The 22,089-nt window shown below is 38.4% G+C and overlaps 1 protein-coding gene across 1 annotated transcript; it reads left to right on the forward strand.

Annotated features, from left to right (window-relative positions):
• The first annotated feature begins 16,847 nt into the window (after positions 1–16,847).
• On the forward strand, positions 16,848–20,511 carry LOC111781622 (pyruvate decarboxylase 1-like). Its single transcript, XM_023662312.2, has 5 exons — positions 16,848–17,771; positions 17,864–18,335; positions 18,420–18,537; positions 18,622–18,810; positions 19,492–20,511. The coding sequence occupies exons 1-5, from the start codon at positions 16,859–16,861 to the stop codon at positions 19,657–19,659; spliced, it is 1,860 nt and encodes a 619-aa protein (XP_023518080.2). The 5' UTR covers positions 16,848–16,858; the 3' UTR covers positions 19,660–20,511.
• The last annotated feature ends 1,578 nt before the right edge of the window (positions 20,512–22,089 follow it).

Raw genomic sequence — 22,089 nt, forward strand, 5'->3', positions numbered from 1 at the left:
AGGGCAACTACCTTGGCTCGCTTTCATGGCCTTCATAGTGATGTCATCATCCATTTAAGGGTGTCTTACCTTAATTTGAAAAAGAAGTAGCATGTGGTTGAGTATTTAAAAATATGCAGTAAGTAACCCCACTATTCGGTCAAAAAATGCAAACACAAACAACCATGGTGAGACCTATCTTTTTTTAAAAAAATATAAAGGCCTTGGGCTCTAGTTTCCGGTCTGGGTGGGGTTGGATGTGTAATATTTATCTACGTACGACCCACACACGTGAACATGGATCCACCCTGCGGGCTCGTATCGTACCCCCTGAACTTGGCTGTTCAGGCTAGCGCATGTGCATGTTGCTGGACTCTATGGAGGGAAAGGGTCTACGTAATATCGTGATAAACATAAACATCTTAAGGTACGCCTTTATACTAATCATAATGGAAAAGTATACCAATGCACATTACACACAAAATGTATGAGGTAGCATAACATCAAAATATGACATATACTTACAATACAAGTCCATTCATTCTTTTCATGACATAATGTTCCTATGAGACATATAACAATACTTGTCTTATTTTTCATGATTAACATACATGGCTTTCTAATGTCTCATACGCATAGAGCGAACATATTATCATAGTTCACATGTCTTTCTAATGTACTCTCCATTTATATTTATCCTATCTAATATATTAAATATTAATTTGAACATTTCAAATTAAATCTATTTTCTCCTTTCTATTTAATATATCTAATATATTAAATATTAATTTGAATACTTCCATTTTTCTTTTCTTTTAAGTAAATTGAATCTTTTAGGGCTACTATGAGCTAGCAAAGAGACCTCGTGGACCTACAAATTATAAGTTCCAGTATACAAAAATAATTAATTAAACTCTTTAATTAATCAATTTTCATTCATTAATTATATACTCCACACTAGACCTAGAGTTGCACTCTTATGCACGGTAGAAAAAGTTATGTCCATTGATATAATCATTACAACCAAGTCGATCCTTCACGAGTGGCTCATAATTACAACTAGGTCAAAAATTTGTTTTACCCCCTTTAATTACATCTTTTACCTTAATTCTCTAATGAACAATTTGTTTATGTTCCAATCATAAAAGTCCAATGAGAGAATAGGGCCCATTGTTGAAGTCACGAAATCAATACTTGAGAGAACAACCCATCCACTTTCTTTATGTGGAAAAGAGTGAATTTTATCCAATGATATTATGTTTTCAACTTCTTATTTGGTCACGTCCCTAAAATGGTAGGCACATTAAATTGGCTTAAAGAGTCATTCTCACCCATGTAAATTAAAGGACAAGCCCTCACAAGCAAGAGTTTATAACTCACTTTGGATTAAGATCGAGTCACATATTATCGTCATGTGAAATATTAATCTTCTCAATTAACAGATTTATAAAAATAGATTAAATATTTCTTGGTTCAATCTTATACAAACTCATTGTACATGATACCCTCACTTACATGTCTCCACATAAACAATTTGGTTCAAATCATTTGTAAATATTACAAAATGGGTCGTAGAATAGTGTTACCAAAATAAGTCATCCAACCTTATCTATATACTATAGACCATTTAGTTTAGTACTTAAACACTATTATCTTGTATGTCAACTACATACGGCTCAAGATTACATGAATAACCTTAGATTTTCATATAATGAATACCAATTAAATTACAAATAAAATAATAAAAATTATTGTTAAAAACTAAATAATTAATTACGAGTCTTTGGGGCATAAATATAAACCCATATCATAGTATAACTGATAACATAACATAATTTGTAGCATGACAAAACATATCATAGCATAAACACAACATAGCACATGCCAAACAATCATAAAACGCGATATGTGAAAGGGCCACATGACGAGCATTGTTCATTCAGCAAACAAGTCATCCAACCAAGGCAACAGTGAAACCACTTACTTGATTGGTTTAAGCTGAAGTTACTACGCTCCTTTGATGCTAGCTTAAAGCTAATTATTGAAATCTGATCCTACCTAAAGAGCCCCACAATCATAATTTAGAATTCTAGTATGGAAATTGACTAATCTAATTGCATAAAATAATCTAAACTTAGCTCCAAATTTAATTGAGCTAAAATGTAGCCATACTAACCTTAAACGCTTCCAAAAGTGTCAAAACAGCTCCCAAGGAGTCGAAAAATGGTAGGAAACAACATATTAAACCCAAGTCGGATTAGTCAAGAAGTCGAGTTGATGCCGTCAGAAAAAGTATTCTCCAACTCACTCCAAACTGCTCAAGTGGGATGAAATAGAACAATTGTTGTGACTCGGTAATCCAAGGACCTCCCTTCTAGTACTGAAATCCAATTGTCCACTTTCTCAAACTAACCAATGTGAGACTAACTTTTTTTTGTTTTTCTAATTTTTTATTGTTAGATTATACACATTTGAAAGAAACTTTCATCCAAGAAACTACCTAAGGTTAGACTAAGTTGGATCCTCATTAATCAAGAGAGGTGCGTAATCTATAACGCTTGTTCAGTCAGTCAAGTATTTGTGAAGATGGATATGTGGAACACTAATTTGCACGGTAAGAAGAGATAGTGGTTGGGCCAAACTATATGCTACTAATTTGATCCGATCTAAAATGTCGAAGGATTCGATGAAGTGTGAGCTTAGCTTGCCCTCTCATCCAAACCACAGGATGCCTTATTGGAGACTCCTTCAAGAATGCCTTGTCAACTACCTCAAACTTCAAGTTTCTATGTCTCATGTTGACATAACTCTTCTGTCTACTTTACTCGTGTGCATTCTTGTCTTGATCTTTTACATGAACTCATTGGTGTCTTGGACTTACTCCTGTTCTAACAGTTCACGTTCACCTACCTCATTTTAACACATTAGGACTTTCATTGTTTCAGTATAAAGTATGAACAATGTCACACTAATAGTTGTCTAATATCTATTGTTGTAAGCAATTTTCATAAGATAAACTTGAAATCAAAACTATTTATGAGAGTAAGGCATTGGTACTGCTAATACCGACAACATATAGTCTTATCTATTCCCAATAGGGTGGAGACTTTACCCAAAGTAACCTATGTAATATTGTGAGTGCAACAACCCATCACTACTTGATGAAGGTGTGACTTTTTGTTATCTTAGATAAACCTAGAAAGAATTCCATGACATGACCTCTCAAGTGGTTGAAACTTTTGGTTCCCATAGATCACTCAATAGTGGTTTGGACATATCCTTTTTACTCTCTACCTGACCTGCCATCTTGAACAACTTATTTAATTTGAGATTCACTCATGGAGAACACATATTCCCTAATAGAACGGTGAGTGATAAAATCCAACGAATTTTAGAGTTGTTATACCTTGTGCAATCTAGATTGATTGGTAACTCTATTGATGTGGGTTTGATTTAAGTCAGAGTTGGACCAATATTTCTAGTAGTGATTAAGGGAAGCGTTCCAAGTAAGAGACTTTCGTATTGAAACTAAATTGTTTTGTTTTTTGAATCACGGTTGGATGTTTATGTTATGATATGAAGTGTTATATTGATGTTGTTGTTTGTGCATATTATGATTTTTTAATGAAATAAATGTGGTAAGGGTTAAATACTGTGTGTATCGGATAACCAGTCATTATTGGTCTTGGTCACATGGGTGATTGTTGAAATTTATAAACCTGATAAGGATTATACACTATGTGTATCGGGTAACCAACCACTACTAGTATCTAAGGAGTAATTGTTGAAAACTATTTTAGGTGAGTAGATTACGCGCTATATGTTACGAGCAATCAACTGATAAGGATTATACACGGTGTGTATCGGGTAACCAACCACTACTAGTCTCTAAGGAGTGATTGTTGAAAACTATTTTAGGTGAGTAGATTACGCGCTATATGTTAGGAGCAATCAACCATCGAGATTCCTCAATTTTAATTGATGAACTGTATGGTTGTTTGCATGTCTGACTCCAATGGGGGAGAGCCTTACTGAGTATTTTCATACTCATTCTACTTTAAAATGATTGTCAAGTAAGGGCAACATGGAAGTGACAATCCTGGGACAACTTAGAGTTAGAGTTAAAGAGCTTCCGCATAAAAAGATTTTATTATTTTAAGTTTTGTTCCATAAACATCCTAGTTTGTTGTAGTTTTCGTTAATTATCTTTTGTTAAACTATTTGGTTAAATGGCATGTTTTTAAATTATTTAGAAGGGGGCACCCAAGCATTATTTTTTCTAATAAATTATCTTTAACATGTTTTCATGCATTTTAAATTTTAAATTTTAGGTTGTTAAGTGACGACTACAACCGATGCATATGCAAAAAGTCGGGTCGTTATAGTACCAGATAGCGGGTGTGTATACCAACCTTTCACACATGGGTTAAGGCGCACTGCCAGCTCATCTATGTCGTATGACACTTTCTTTAAAATACCCATTTCAAATGAAAGACGCTTGAAATACTGTCTTGCAATGCTCGCCCACGCTATGACATACGTATGTGTCATAAGGTAGCTCGCTTAGGCCACTGGGCTCAGGAGTGGTGGAGGGATGACAACATGCCTCCCCCTCTAGTACATTTTGAGCCATTTTTAATCTTTTGGAGTAGACGTCATTTTGGTGAGTGGTCATACTTTCCCGTGAAGCGTCCATCAAATACTAGAATGACACCAAATTTTGTGAGGTTTCATCTTTCATATAGATAGACTTAATTCTAGAGCCGCATGTCGAAACTCATATCAAAATTTTGATGTAACGACTCTAATTTTTTTATTTAATCTAAGGTCGCTTCTGTATTCATCTCATGAACATTGAATGCGGAAATACTTCATTTAAACTTTCATAAAACATAACCTTCATCTTAAAATATAGTCATGGACTTACGTGTTTGAAAACATTTTTAAAACAACACAACAATAAACTAAATTAAATAAATAAACATTTAAATTAAAAACATTCTATTCTACCCTAAGTCTCAGGAAATAAGTGTGACTACTCTATGCATGTGTCATGGTCTCGAGTTGCGATGTCATCGTCAGCCGTACAAGGATGCGTTGCCTTTACCTGAAATAAAGGTAGCATGTGGCTTGAGTATTTTAAGAAATACTTAGTAAGTGACTCCACTGTTGGGGTTAAATGCAAACACATACAATTTCATGGAGGTGGCCTATCATATTAGTCTATTTACCTACGGCGACTATCCTAAACGGGCTAATTGGATGTGTATTTTTTGTTCTATACATGGTTCACACATGCGAGTATGGACCCACCAGTCGGTTCGCACACCTCCTGGGCCCCTTTCTTGTTGGGCGAGCATTCTTTAGTAGTTGTTGATGCCAGACACCCGTATAGGAATAACGATCGTTGCAGCATTAGGATAAACATAATGATCGTTTTCCTGCCTGGTCGTCGCAGCATTATGATATCCACAATTATCGTTTTCCTGCCTCTTAATGTACGCATCCATACCATCATAAAAAGGGGTATCTCCCGATGCATGATACACAATAATGCATGAGATCCCAACATTTTTTCATTTAATACAACCCCGCTAACGTTTCATACACATCATATCGTTTTTCATATCATTTCTCATATTGTTTATCATATCACTTATCATATATATTTATGTATACGTCAGAGTTGTATTTCATGCTAGTTTGTCATTTTGCATGTCAATCATATCATATCATTCAAATTACATAAATATGTCATATCATAACGTTCAACGCTTCCAGACATAACAATTTTCATCATATACATATCATACCGTAACATATCGCATCATAATATATCATATCATAAACATGTCAATTTATCACATATCTCATACCGTAACATATCGCATCATAGTATATCATATCATAAACAGGTCAATTGATCACATATCTCATACCAACATATTTCATATCATTTTCATATCTTATCACAACATATATATATCCGTCATTCTTATATCATATCATAATCAGATCATTTCGTAAACACTTCGTAGTCATATCATTTCCATATGCATATCCTAGCTATATCATTTTCTAAACTTGTCATAGTCTTATTGTCCTCCTTGTACATCTCATAGTTGTATCATTTCATGAATAATACCTTAGTCATATTGTTTCCATATGCATATTCTAACCATATCATTTCCTAAACTTGTCATAGTCTTATCATCTTTTATCATCCTTGTACATCTCATAGTCATATCATCTCATGAACATACCTTAGTCCTATTATCGTCCAACGTATCCTAAATCAAACGTTTCATGAACGTATCCTAGTCTTACCGTTACAAGAACGCATCCTAACCATATCGGTTCATGAACGTATCCTAGTCATACAGTTACATGGACGAATCCTAGTCATACCGTCACAGGAGCGTATCCTAACCATATCGTTCTATCAACCTACCATAATCATATCCTTTTCTTTACATAACCTAACCATATCGTTATATCAATCATACCTTAGTTATATCGTTACATTACGTTTATCTCATCCTTCTTGTATCCTATCTCACATACATAACATATCATAGTGTAGAACCCCAAGTATATAAAATAAATAAATAAATATAAAGGGGAAAGAGGGGAAACGTGTGGCAGAGGTTATGGTACACTGACGCCGCCAGCCGTGCGTCAGAATTTTGGCGGCGAAATGACCACCTGCAGATTTTCGAGGCCACTTTACAAAAAAAAAAAAAAAAAAAAAAAGAGAGAGAGAAGGGAGGAATCGGGGAAGAAGAAGCTGCCCTCTTCTTCCCCCGCGTAGCCCCGCCCAGCATGGGCGCGAGGCCCGACACGGACGCGCGGCCCATCAAGGGCGTGTGCTCAGTACGGGCCCAGCCTACAACAGCCGGCCCAGTGCGGTCTTATTGAGCCGAGCTCTCTTCGAAGCATTATCCGTTTTGACTCCGATTTTGGCACTGCTTTCACCCGTATTCTTGTTTTTCTAACGTAGATATTATTCGAGGAGTTTGACAAACTTTGGAACTCCTGTCGAACAAAAAAAAAAAAAGAGAACATCACGCTGCCCAGGTAAGTGGCACCTCGGAACTTTGGATTTAGCTACGTTCTTAGTATGCATGAAATTATGGTATAAGAAGTATGTTTTAGAAGTTGAACATAAAATGAGTTGAGATGATACATGTTGAAAGTGATTATGCATGTTCGCTGAAACTTTACCGAAACGCGTATGCAACCACCTTATGAACTGAGATTCATGACTAGCTTTCCATGATTAGATGATTAAGTTATGCCTCCGTCACGCATGTTACAGTATTAGTGGTTAAGCGGGGATGTTTAGGGGTTCGCCAACTAACCTCTAACCGTAAACCTGACTCGATTGTCAGGGGTCCGCGTAACCATAGAACTGGCCATTTGATTGTTGATGGTACCTTGTGGGGACTTATAGGAAGTTTGTCAGTTAGTTTCCTTTAAGTGAACCTGTCACGAGAGACAGGGGTCCACGTTGGTACATTAGAGTTGGTCGCGGATTACTGTTCATGTATATGATATTAGCGGTTAAGCGTGGACGTTTAGGGGTTCGCCAACTAACCTCTAATCGTGAACTTGACTCGATTGTTAAGGGTCCGCATTGTTGGATGATGGAAGTCCCACATCAACTAATCTAGGAAATGATCATGGGTTTATAAGTGAGGAATACTAACTCCATTGGAATGAGGCCTCTTGGGGAAGCCCAAAGCAAAGCCATGAGAGCTTATGCTCAAAGTGGACAATATCATACTATTGTGGAGAGTCGTGTTCGTCTAACATGGTATCAGAGCCATGCCCTAACACTTAGTCGTACCAATAGATTGGTAAATTCTCAAATATCGAACAAAGAACTCCAAAAGAAAAAGGAGTCAAGCCTCCTCGAAGGCAGTAAAAAATGACTAAGACTCAAAAGGAGTCGAGCCTCGATTAAGGGGAGGCGCACTTTGTTCGAGGGGAGGTGTTGGATGATGGAAGTCCCACATCGACTAATTAGGAAATGATCATGGGTTTATAAGTGAGGAATACTAACTCCATTGGAATGAGGCCTCTTGGGGAAGCCCAAAGCAAAGCCATGAGAGCTTGTGCTCAAAGTGGATAATATCATACTATTGTGGAGAGTCGTGTTCGTCTAACACGCGTAACTATATTGTTGATGGTACCTTGTGGGGACTTATAGGAAGTTTGCCAGTTAGTTTCCTTTAAGTGAGTCTGTCACGAGTGATAGGGGTCCACGTTGGTACATTAGAGTTGGTCGAGATTTATTGTTCATGTATATGAGTTAGCAGTTATCTGGTGACCATTAGGGGTTCGCCAACTAACCCCTAATCGTGAACTTGAATCGATTGTCAAGGGTCCGCGTAACTATAGAACTGGCCATTTTATTGTTGATGGTACCTTGTGGGGACTTATAGGAAGTGACAGGGGTCCACGGTGGTACATTTGAGAGTTGGTCGTTTCCTAAAATGCGTGAACCTTGAATATCGAGGTCGCTCCTCGAGGTCATTGAGACTTGATGATGAAGAAGAGATACTAGTAGAGAAATTTAGCCTAGTGACCTAGAGAACTTATGAGAAATTCCGAGGGCTGGAGGTCCAGATAGGACCATGAACCAAAAGAAAACTAGAACGAGAAGAACCTAGGGGGGGGGGGGTACCCTAGGGGCACCCACACGGGGGGTTAAACCCCCACAGAAAATAAATGACAAATACATAAGCAAGATCAATAAGACTTAAAAACCCCATTGTTGGATGATGGAAGTCCCACATCAACTAATCTAGGAAATGATCATGGGTTTATAAGTGAGGAATACTAACTCCATTGGAATGAGGCCTCTTGGGGAAGCCCAAAGCAAAGCCATGAGAGCTTATGCTCAAAGTGGACAATATCATACTATTGTGGAGAGTCGTGTTCGTCTAACATGGTATCAGAGCCATGCCCTAACACTTAGTCGTACCAATAGATTGGTAAATCCTCAAATATCGAACAAAGAACTCCAAAAGAAAAAGGAGTCAAGCCTCCTCGAAGGCAGTAAAAAATGACTAAGACTCAAAAGGAGTCGAGCCTCGATTAAGGGGAGGCGCACTTTGTTCGAGGGGAGGTGTTGGATGATGGAAGTCCCACATCGACTAATTAGGAAATGATCATGGGTTTATAAGTGAGGAATACTAACTCCATTGGAATGAGGCCTCTTGGGGAAGCCCAAAGCAAAGCCATGAGAGCTTGTGCTCAAAGTGGATAATATCATACTATTGTGGAGAGTTGTGTTCGTCTAACACGCGTAACTATATTGTTGATGGTACCTTGTGGGGACTTATAGGAAGTTTGCCAGTTAGTTTCCTTTAAGTTAGTCTGTCACGAGTGATAGGGGTCCACGTTGGTACATTAGAGTTGGTCGAGATTTATTGTTCATGTATATGAGTTAGCAGTTATCTGGTGACCATTAGGGGTTCGCCAACTAACCCCTAATCGTGAACTTGACTCGATTGTCAAGGGTCCGCGTAACTATAGAACTGGCCATTTTATTGTTGATGGTACCTTGTGGGGACTTATAGGAAGTGACAGGGGTCCACGGTGGTACATTTGAGAGTTGGTCGTTTCCTAAAATGCGTGAACCTTGAATATCGAGGTCGCTCCTCGAGGTCATTGAGACTTGATGATGAAGAAGAGATACTAGTAGAGAAATTTAGCCTAGTGACCTAGAGAACTTATGAGAAATTCCGAGGGCTGGAGGTCCAGATAGGACCATGAACCAAAAGAAAACTAGAACGAGAAGAACCTAGGGGGGGGGGGGGGTAGCCTAGGGGCACCCACACGGGGGGTTAAACCCCCACAGAAAATAAATGACAAATACATAAGCAAGATCAATAAGACTTAAAAACCCAATATGAACCTTCAGCAGGCTGCTTACTGGGTATATAGTATATACTCATGCTTGCTACTTTGTTTTCTTTCAGACGAAGCCTAATGGAACGATCGGGGCAGAGGTGCACACGAGCTGGGGGTATGGAGTTTTGGGGCTAGTGTCATGTGTCTCATTGATATGTCTTCTTATCGATCTCTTTTCGTTTCATTGGTATAGTTAGGTTTTATGAATTTCCTGTGTTATGTCCCTTTGTGTGTACGTAGTGTGGAGTGTCGATATTGTGGAGAGTTGTCAGATGTTGATGTGGATGAACTGAATTTCCTTATGTGTATGCATGTTCGAAAGTTTTAAATTTTATGCACTTTTCATCATTCCCTAGTCAGAAAGGTAACGACTTACTTCTCGAGTTCCTCGAAAAAGCGGGTTGTTACACATAGTCATATCGATTAAAAAACAATTCACACATATCAAATTTATGACACATGCAGAACCATGGGACACATGTCAACATCATACATCATAGCTCATAATATCAAATTTAGTACTTTCTGACACACGACCCACACGTGCGAGTGTGAATCTCCAGGCGACTCGCACACACCCTACACCCTCTCTGATCAAGCTAGCTATCTGTAGTGACGTCCGAAGGTTAGTAGAACCTCTGGTGTCATGCTCATCATGATCACCCTCATCATCATACTGTGCGAATCTGCACTCATCATCTCTTGGGGAAGTATCTCTATGCTTATGTACACACAACATGCATGAGGTCCCTCTATCTCTCATCTTAACATCCCTAATCTCATCTATTTGTTACGCTTAGTAACACATGCTCGTTAGATATTTATATTCATATCATTTTCATACTCTTAAGGTTGTGTCCTAGGTTGATCTATTGACCTAATACATTACAACATTCATCATCATACAACATGCTTAATATGGAAAAACATCATCATTTTAGGGTAAACGTCATGCAAGACATCATAGTCACCATAGAGTCATCAAGTGCATTGAGTACATCAAGTACATCATACATCGTCATATAACGCAGATACGTTATCGTACATCATCATAGCTCATATATCATACATCATCATATAACTAGCATACGACATCACATGAAACAGCTCATACATCATAAATATAGCATGCATCATCGTACGTCATCGCAAACAATCATCTCTTATAACTCATATAATTTCTACTATATCTTATAGTAAGGCCACTTACTTGGTTGGCCTTAGTCGGAGTTCTCCCTAATTAATATACGTTAGCTCCCATTCCTCGAGAGCTGCTCCAAAGGTTGTCGGGATTTGTATCCTACCACACCATTCGTCACCTTTTCCTTAGTTTTTACAATTTATTATTAATCCAATTAATAATTATGAAATACGACATTAAAACGGCCTCAATTACTTTAATAGGAGTCGAGAACAGGTTTAGGAGGGTCAAAACGTTGGAAATCGGGCTAAAATTAGAAATTCGAGCTGAATACGCCAAGGAGCCGTTGGAAGAGTCGAGTCGAGCTGTGTAAGTCGCTCAAGCCAAAGGGCTGCTTGCACCGCGGTTCGACACCTGGCAGGCCAAGAGCGGGCAACGTTAGTGCAGGCGTACGAGGTCGAGGTGCGGTCCGGGTCAGCTCACGGATGCATGGGCCACAGGTGCTTACTTGGCCGAGAAGGACTTGGGCATCAACTCTCGGGTTTGTAGGTCGGGCTAGCGGTTCATGTTGCAAGCGGATTGTAGATGTCGGGTTGCGGATGTCAGGTTGTTGCAGTTGGACTTGGCTGCTGTGATGGGTTGGGCCTTAGTTGGTGTCGTGCCTCGGGTTATCAATTTGGGTCCGACCTAGATCTGATGGATCCTTTCTTCTTTGTCCGATTTCCAACACGATTCTCTAGTGAGTTTTCTTTCTCCTTCCGTGACGTTTTCCGACATCTTTTCTCTCTCTGTCTCTCTGTCGACACCTCCTTCTCTCTCCCACGAAGTTTCGTGGCTGTTGGATGTCTGAGGAGGTAGATCAGGTTTCCTAAAAAATTCGAGTTCCAGATTTCTTCTCCAACGGTGACGACGACGACGACATGGCGTAGGTTTGTTTTGGGTGGAGTATTAAGATCGGTGATGACTCACGGTTTGGTTTGCTCAGATTAAGCGTCGAGGCCAAGGTTTCGAGAGTCCTGATTGGTGGTTTTCGCTGGCCAAAAAACTTCGAGTTCTTTCTCTCCCTCTCGTTTTTCCTCTCTCACTTTTCTCTTTTTCAGGTGCTCGATGAAGCGTGGGGCATTGACTGAAAGGTCGATGGAGCTTATTTGATCTGTTGTCGTGTGCAGTCTGAAAATTTTGGCGATCACCGAAACTTTCACAACTTCTCCAGCGACCTCAACTAATTATTATTTTTTTTCTAACGGGATATTACAAAATCCTAAGGAGATGTGTTCGGGGACAGAACAAAAATTAAGAATAAAAACAAGAACTAAGAATAAGAATTAAGAACAAGACTGATGGTCTAAGTTTTCAAGACAAGAACATGAACAAGAACATTATAAAAAAGATTGTGGTAGCCTAGCACACCTTAAAAACACGATTAAAAACCTATAAGTAGGCTTTTTATTGAGATTATAAGTAGGCTATTTATTGAGTCTTTAAAATCATTTCTATTCTCTCTATATTTTTCAGGTGACAAGAAGGAGCTAATCTAAGACACAGATCTAGAGTAGATGCCCTCATTAGCAATACCATATTTCAACTATTTAAATGTTTTTAGGTTGTTCTATTTATATGTTTTAGGTTGTTCTATTTATAGGGCAATGTATTTATAATGCCTCATTTTTATTTCAAATTTTGATATTTAAGAAGAGATGTAGAGACTAGAGAAATGAGACAAGTTTTAGAGACGGAGAACGAAAGAAAGGGATTAAAAAGATACTCAAGAAGGAAAAATTAAAAAGATATGATAAATTGTTGAATTATAAATTAAAGTAGAGGAAAGATATAAGATGTTCGGTTAAGTCTAGTTAAATGTTTTCCATTCCTATATTAACTATAAGAAAGTTTTTACATTTATGTGGCCTAACTTGATGCCCCATTTTTTGAATTGAGAATCATGTGGCCTAAAGTGATGCCCCCATTTTTTGAAATACTTAGTCTACTTAATATATAAAGTCATTAGGCAATAAATTATGTAATTATTATTTAACTATTTATTAACTTTTTTTTTTCTTTAATTATGGATGGTAGGATGGAGAAACAAATAATTAAATCAATAGGGCAGTAATAATGATATGTTAGGGAGAGATTTCTACACTCTAATAAAAAAAATTGTTTTCCTCTTCAATCCACGTGAGATTTCACAATTCACCCTTTTTGGGGCTTAGAGTCCTTGCTGACACTTGTTCCCTCCTCCAATCGATGTTGGACCCTCCCAATCTACCCCTTTTGGAGTCCAGTGTTCAGGCTGGCACACCGTCTCATGTCCACTCCCTTTGGGGCTCAGCATCCATGTTGACACACTGTCTCAACTCCACCCCCTCTGGGGCTCAACATCCTCGCTAGCACATCGTTCGGTGTCTGACTTAGATACCATTTGTAACGACTCAAGTCCACCGCTAGCAGATATTTTTCTCTTTGGATTTTCATTTTCGGACTTCCCCTCAAGGTTTTTAAAATGCGTCTAGAGATTTTCACACCCTTATAAAAGGTGTTTCGTTCCCCTCTCCAATGTGAGATCTCACATTTAGTGCCTACATTTTTTATGCGTACAAGATTGGTCAATAAATAAATATTTCACAACTCATCAATCTTAGCCAAAAATTCACGAGTGTTATCGTTTTCTATGCGCTATCAATTTCATGTGTTCATTCAACTAAGGGAATAATCTTTTACAGTTCTTCAAACACAAGCCAAGGGTAAAAATTTCAACATGTAATAAGATAAAATTTGATAAAATTGAATATGGACATCATTTGTTTTAGAATATAACATTATAAGATTTTAAACACACCCTATTAATACCTTGAGCTGGAGTTCCTATTTCTCTAAATTAATAAATAGTGCATTAAATATGGTTTATTATAAAAATAAATTAAATATGTTTTCTTTTATTATAACAATTTTAAGTTAATATTTATCATTTTTTTAAGTTACGACCTAATTTTTGAAGTTTTGGATCACAAATCGCCAAGATCGAGAAAAAACGAAAAAAATTTACAAAAATTTAAAATCAAACAACACTGCATTAAAAAGACCCATTAAAAAACATTTACTTAAAAAAATTGTTGTTTTCCAGGATTATTAGAAAATGAGAACCAAATAAAAATACAACATCCCCTACACATAAGACTGATGCCTCGGAATAGCCCCCTTATGATCACGCAGCTCTGGAACACCCTCCCAACTCAGGCAATAGTCAATAGACACCTGAAAAAGAAAAGCGGTATTTAGTGAGTAAAAATATACTGATTGGGGCCCTCCCATGAGAGACATGAGTTAGCTGCTTTACCGAGTGAATAAATAGGAAAGGGGATGTCAGGTAATATCGGTTACGGGGAAGGATCAAGAAGAAATAGGTTCAGGAGTCAACTCTCATTAAGGAGAAAGATCAGAGACAGGTTCAGTAGCGAAGGCAGGTTACGGTTCAGTAGTTAAGTAAGGAGACAAAATAAAAGGACGAGAGGAACGACTTTCCCATATTATGTTCTACTGGCTATCTTATACAAATTTGACTCATCAAAACCAACCGCTTGGAATAATAAAGAAGTAAGGGGGTTTTGTTCTAGTCGCATAACAGAATAATGATTCTGTAGAGCTTCCTTCGGATTGAAACTGATATACGTACCCCTCTCTATCTTTTCAACGTTGTCTCTATCATGGGATGATTTCATTAGGTTGATATAACTAATGCGCCACTACCCGAGACAGGACCGAGTTCTATATTGAATGATACTAGAGACCGAGCCCAATTATTTTTGTATTTGTTTATGTGTTCTGAAAGTTGAGTAGTACTTTTTCAAGGAGTATATAGGGAAACTGTTATATCTCTAAAGGGTAACACTTTAGAGATATAACAGTTTCGAGTTGGCTATCTTTGTGGCATCGATTGTACAAGTTCGTGAAGAGGGTTGGATGAGTGGAATGAGGGAAAGCGGCTCGATCGATAAATAAAGAAGAGGGGAACCCCTAGAAATAAGGAAACGGGCGACGATTTGGCACTAGATATCCGGAGGTGTGGAAAGAGCTGCTGTAAAAAGCGGAAAAACCATCAAAAAAACGACGATTGTTCGTGAAGGTTTCCACAGAAAGACCCCTGAGTTCTGGCAAACAGATCACAATTACAGGTACCTGGGAGCATACCGATAGAATGAACGAAATACGAACAGTTAACATAATATGGTCATAGATCTTAGGTTGTAACTTGAGAATGAGCGAATTTGTTGATGTTGCACCCACGGAGTATGGAAAGTGCCAAACATTGGGAACTACCCGGGGAAGAGTTAGGAACAGGAATAAGGAGAAGCGAGAACCACTTAAATAGAGGAATCGATTGCTACTTCTAGGCTTTAATCGCATACTTGACCTAATAATTTACCACAGGTATATCTTTGGGTTCTAGGAAGTTCTAACCTAAGTTCTACAACTATCTGAGCTTCTAGAGAAGCCTCAAAGTTCCAAGCGATTCTCTTGCTCGACACATACTCAATCGAGATCTAAATATCGTTCTTATTTTTTTCATCAATTCCAATTGAGGTTTGGGAGTTGTTTAAACTTTCAAATACCATGAATTTGTTGGACGGCTTATCTGAGCTTTAGGTGAGCAACTTTTTCAATTCTTCAGTCTTAGATGACTTACATTGTCATAAAAGTGAATCATCTATATCCTAGATCTGGAAATGCGACTTCGTCATAATCATCTCATAGAACAGTATAGTGTCATCTCTTGAAACATCAATATATAACATTATCTGACGATCCTTCTATAGGATTATATAGTAAAATGTTCTTGGGTATAACCCCATGTGTTGGCTAGCTCAACAGTAGGGGGCACCTAAGTCGCCTCGACACGCTATCCTATCTGACTAATCTAGGCCAAGCTTGACGATGTGGGTTTTTGAATACCAATCGCTCGACATGAGCACTATTAGGTCTGGCCTAGGTCTCTAAATAACAATAATGACGTACCAAAATAAATAGAAAGCAGTCTAGTTCTAGTGACACAATAACAACTACTCTATGCATGGTAAGCTTCCCTAGTCTTTCCTAGGTGTAGTAGAGATTAGCTAGTTTTTTAAGGCATCTAGACAGTTTAAATCTTGAACTCTCATTTCTAGGGCTAATCTTGTTACGAAGCATTATAGATTCTGTTAACTGATTTCATTTCACGATTTTTGGGTGCTTAGTCTACTAAAAGTGTCCTGACCGTGGTCATCGTAAAATCGTCTCAACTCTACCACCTTATCCTTATTTTAGTTCATTCATACATTCTCATATAAGGAGATATGTCAATCAATCACCTGGAGTACCGTTCTTAAACTCAAAAACAAAATTTCTGGCATAGTAAAATTCATCTTCTATAGCTTTGCCGTTCTAAAATCTCTTTCTAGGGGCATTTCAGGCATTTGTAAATAACACATACATCATGCATATTATTTCACCTCATTCCAATTACCTAAACATACATTTTTCTATAGTTCATGTTGGCATGTTAACATATCCCGATTTCTAATACTCGTAAAAACTTCAAATAATTAAATTAATAACTTTGGTACATTAATTAATAAATTAATATTATTTAAATACATATAATTAAATTAATGTTTTAATTAACAATAAATTGGGTAATTAAAAATTTCAAAATAAACTAATTTAAAAAGTTGAGTGAAATAATTTGAAGTAATAAATTATGAAATGATAACAAACCCCACTTGCTAACATAAATACATGGGGGTGAGGCAATGAGTTCCCCAATGTTCATCTTCATTAGCTATGTCCGTGACGCAAGAAAATGGGAGCTTCCAAACTGAAACAAACCCAATGGCCACAACGACAGCCCACAGCCCCACGATTAAGCCTCTAACCAATGGCATAGTAGCCGCGGATAATAGCGCCCACGCACCGCTCATAATTCCACCGCCCACCACACTCCCCTCGACGCTGGGCCACTACCTAGCGCGTCGGCTTGTCCAAATTGGTGTCTCGGATATCTTTTCAGTTCCGGGAGACTCAAATCTCGTGCTCCTCGACTACTTCGTGGCGGAAAAAGGAATTAACCTTGTGGGGTGCTGCAGCGAGCTCAACGCTGGGTATGCGGCTGATGGGTACGCTAGGCGACGTGGGGTTGGAGCCTGCGCTGTCAGCTTCACTGTTGGTGGGCTGAGCCTGATCAACGCCATCGCCGGTGCTTACTCTGAGGATCTTCCCGTGATTTGCATTGTGGGGGGACCAAATTCTAATGATTATGGGAGTAAGAGGATTATTCATCATACTATTGGGTTGCCGGATTTCGGACAAGAACTCCGATGCTTTCAAAATCTCACGTGCTATCAGGTCATCATCGACAATCTGGAAGACGCACAGTGGCAGATAGACACTGCAATTTCAAAGTGCTTAGAAGAGAGCAAACCAGTTTACATTAGCATTTGCTGCAACGTTGTGTCCATTCCTCACCCTTCTTTCTCAATCCAACCACTCATCCCTTTCTCTACCAATTGTTTGTACATGCAAACTAACCAATTGAGTTTGGAGGTGGCAGTGGCCAAGGCAGCTCAGCTTCTAAATAGCGCCGTAAAGCCCATCATCGTCGCCGGGAAGAAGCTCCGACCCGCCAAAGCACAAGACGCGTTCCTCGAGCTAGCCGACACATGTGGCTATGCTGTGGCCGTTATGCCGTCGGCCAAAGGTAGAAACAGAAGTGGGATCAAAAGTCCAATTTTAATTAATGTTTAGCATGTTTAAAGAATAAGAGATATCTTAAATCAAATTTCATAATAGGTTTGGTCTCAGAGGACCACGCTCATTTCATCGGAACTTATTGGGGAACGATCAGCACGGCGTTTTGTGGTGAGACGGTGGAAATAGCGGACGCTTCCATCTTTGTTGGAGCCAGTTTAGATGAATTGGAAACCGTAGCCTTCACTCTTACATACAAAAAGAACAAAGCGATCATGGTCGAAATAGATCGCGTAGTGTTTCCTAATGGACGGACGTTCGTGTCAATTTTAATGAAGGACTTTCTTCAGGCCCTTGCTAAGCGGGTGAAACCCAATCCAACAGCTTACGAGAATTATCGACGGATTTATGTACCCGAGTGTAGTCCACCCGAATCGGATCCGGGCGAGGCGTTACGGGTCAATGTTCTTTTCAAACATATTCAAAAAATGTTATCGAGTCAAATGAGTGTAATATCTGAGACGGGCGACTCTTGGTTTCATTGTCAAAAACTTAAGCTACCAAAATCATGCGGGTAAGCTAATTTTGTGTTTAGTTTACTCTAATTGAGATGCATCATAGTATTAATTAATTAATGAATGAGATTGATGAAATTTAGGTATGAGATGCAATTGCTATATGCATCGATTGGATGGTCTTTGGGTGCAACTTTAGGATATGCACAGGCTGCGCCACAAGACCGAGTGATTCTTTGCGTTGGTGATGGGAGCTTTCAGGTAAGCTTTTGATACTTTTAATTAGTTTATATTCTATCTCATGTTGTTATTGTTTAAATACTTATTCAATTTTTTTTGTGGTAGATGACTCCACAAGAGGTGTCTACAATGATAAAATTGGGTCAAAAGAACATAATATTTTTGATAAACAATGGTGGATACACAATTGAAGTAGAACTTCACGATGGCCCTTACAATGTTATCAAGAATTGGGATTACACTGCCATCGTCAATGCTATGCACAATGGTGATGGTAATTGTTGGACTACCAAGGTAAGATCTCTAGAAGCTTTTTACTTTATTTTCATATACAATATAACGGTCTAAACCCACCGTTAGTAAATATTGTCTTCTTTGAACTTTCTCTTTCCGGCTTTTTCTCAAGGCTTTTAAAGCGTGTCTACTAGGGAAAGGTTCCACACCCTTATAAACAATGTTTTGTTCTCCTCCTCACCAATGTGGGATCTCACAATCCACCCCTTTCACAGCGCAGCGTCCTTGCTGGCACACTGCCTCATGTCCACCCCCTCCCCCCCCTCCCTTTAGGCTCAGCCTCCTCACTAGCACACTGTCTCGTGTCCACTCCCTTTGACACTCAGCGCACATGGGCTGGTGTTTGACTCTGATACCATTTGTAACGGTCCAAACTCATCGCTAATAAATATTGTCTTTGGGTTTTCCTCTTCAGGCTTCCCTCAAGGTTTTTAAAACGTATTTAGGAAGAGATTTTCACACCCTTATAAACAATGTTTCGTTCTCCTCTCTAATCGATGTGGGCTCTCACAAAATACCTTTATTAGGATCTTACCTTCAAAGGCCTCGAGGACAAGACAATATAATTTATCAAAATGTGTTAATTAGTTAATGGTGAAAAGATGACACTTTTGTATTTTAAGGCACATATTGTATGATTTTTTTTTTAAAAAAAATTAAATAGTTGGAGCTTTTATGTAGGTACATACCGAAGAAGAGTTGGTGAATGCAATTGAGATAGCAATGGGAGATCGAAATGATTGCTTGTGCTTCATAGAAGTTATTGTTCATAGAGATGATACGAGTAAAGAGTTACTTGAATTTGGAAACAAGTTGGTTGCTTGTTCAACTCGTCCTCCAAGACTTTGATGATGAAGTTTGTAGAATTTGGTGTAATATTATGTAATACTTTCAAATAATTGCTACGAATCATGTCTATTCTTGAAAAATAAAGAGGTAAAAACAAGAAATAGACAAAATGCTTGGTCGCTATTAGTACCCGTTCTCCAAATCTCTCGTGTTCTCTCTCTCTCACTCTCTTTAGCTTAGCGATGATTCAAATGTCTGAAATTGAAAATCAAACTAGCTTGAAGATCAAATGTCTGCGGTATGACAATTGAGGAGAGTACAACAAGTCAAAATTCAAAGCATTTTGTGCAGCTAAGGGAATTCGATTAATGAGGACAGTTCTTGGTAAGACAAGACAAATTGGTATTGTTGAAAGGAAGAACAGAACATTGAATGAGTGGGCAAAGAGTATGAGGATTCATTATGGATTGCTAAAGACATTCCGAACCGATGCTGTAAATTCAGCAATCTACTTGATCAACAAAGGGCCGTCAATACCCTTGGAGTTCAAGTTGCAGAAGAAGTATGGACAGGAAAAGAACTCAAGTACTCTCACTTGAGAACTTTTGGCTACACTACGTATGTTCGTGTTGATCCAGAGAAGAGTGACAAGCATGACGCTGAGCCTGTGAAATGCTACCTCATAGGCTATGATTCTACATGTTCGGGTACAAGTTTTGGATGTAAAGAACAAGATAATCTCGAGATACTGTGACGTGACTTTTGAAGAAAATGTTCTATATAAGAACAAAAAGAAAAAAGGTTCCAGGATAACGAAGTAAGTGGGAGTTCAGGTTGAGTTACGACAAAATTCACTTCAGATACTAAAAAAAAAACTCCTACGACTGTTGCTAAGGAACTAGAGGTGGAAAAAGTGACACTTGAGCAGGTGTTGAGAGGATCCTCCAGAACTATCAGAGTACCAAATAGGTATGTAACTTCATTACATTATTTGTTGTTGATTGATGAAGGGGATGTTGATGAAGGGGATGTTGAGGATTATTGGGGGTGAGTTCAACATTGGTTAATTTAGTAGAAGATCATGGGTTTATAAGTGAGGAATACCATCTCCATTGTTATGAGGCCTTCTGGGGAAGCCCAAAGCAAAGCCGTGAGAGCTTATGCTCAAAGTGGACAATATAATATCATTGTGGAGAGTCGTAATTCCTAACAGGGGATCCAAAGCCCTTTAATAAGGGCTGAGTACTTGGCAATAATGACAATAGCTAAAACAGGAAGAATGGAGAGTCGTAATTCCTAACAGGGGATCCAAAGCCCTTTAATAAGGGCTGAGTACTCGGCAATAATGACAATAGCTGAAACAGGAAGAATGGAGAGTCGTAATTCCTAACAGGGGATCCAAAGCCCTTTAATAAGGGCAATAGCTGAAACGGGAAGAATGTGGAAGATGGGTCATAAATGTGTTGTCATGGCAATAGCTGAAACTAGAAAGTGAATGTGGAAGATGGTGTTGTGCGCCGAAAGCGGAACAAATGTACTCACAACACCAAAGTTACTCAAAACATACAATATGACACTCAAAACTTGATGATCTAAACCTAAAGATAAACTAACAAGTAACAAGCCTAAAAAGACCTTGAGAATAGGTCTTGGTCCTAGAGGATAGGGCTTATGACAGTGTTCAACAATCTCCACCTTGTCATAAGATCTCCAAGTTGATAGCGATTTTTGTTGCTACCACGTCAACACACTACTCCCTTCCGACGTTGATGAAATCCAAACAATGCCAGAACTTTTAATAAACGAATATCCCCTTTGCTAATAATTTCTCGAATAAAGTGAAAACTGACATCAATGTGTTTTGTACGAGCATGATGGACTTGATTTTTTGACAAGCAAATAGTGCTCTGGCTATCACAAAATACATCTATATGTTCCTGCAAAATATCCAAGTCATTGATCAAACCATGCATCCAAATAGCTTCTTTAAAAGCTTCCATTATTGCCATATACTCTGCTTCAGTGGTAGACAATGCAACAGTAGACTGCAACGTTGAACGCCAACAAACAGGTCCACCAGCCATAGTAAATAAATAACACGTAGTAGATTGTCGCTTATCCAAATCGCCAGCATAATCAGAATCCACATAACCAGCTACACGATTGTCAAGATTAAATATTTCTTGTTTTTGAAACTTAATACCAACATCAATAGTGCCAAGAATGTACCTAAGAATCCATTTTACAGCCTGCCAATGCTCTTTACCAGGATTATTCATATAAAGACTCACCATGCTTACTGCGTGTGAAAGATCAGGTCGAGTACACACCATAGCATACATCAACGCACCAACAGCATTTGTATAAGGAATGTTCTCCATATACCTTTTGTCATCGTCAGAACTTGGACACATGGAAGCACTAAGTTTGAAATGAGGAGCAAGTAGAGTACTAACGGGTTTGGTTGAATTATTCAAATTAAATCTTGAC

This window comes from Cucurbita pepo, chromosome 19, assembly GCF_057944985.1.
Source record: "Cucurbita pepo subsp. pepo isolate OVF chromosome 19, ASM5794498v1, whole genome shotgun sequence".
Classification (NCBI taxonomy): Eukaryota; Viridiplantae; Streptophyta; class Magnoliopsida; order Cucurbitales; family Cucurbitaceae; genus Cucurbita; species Cucurbita pepo.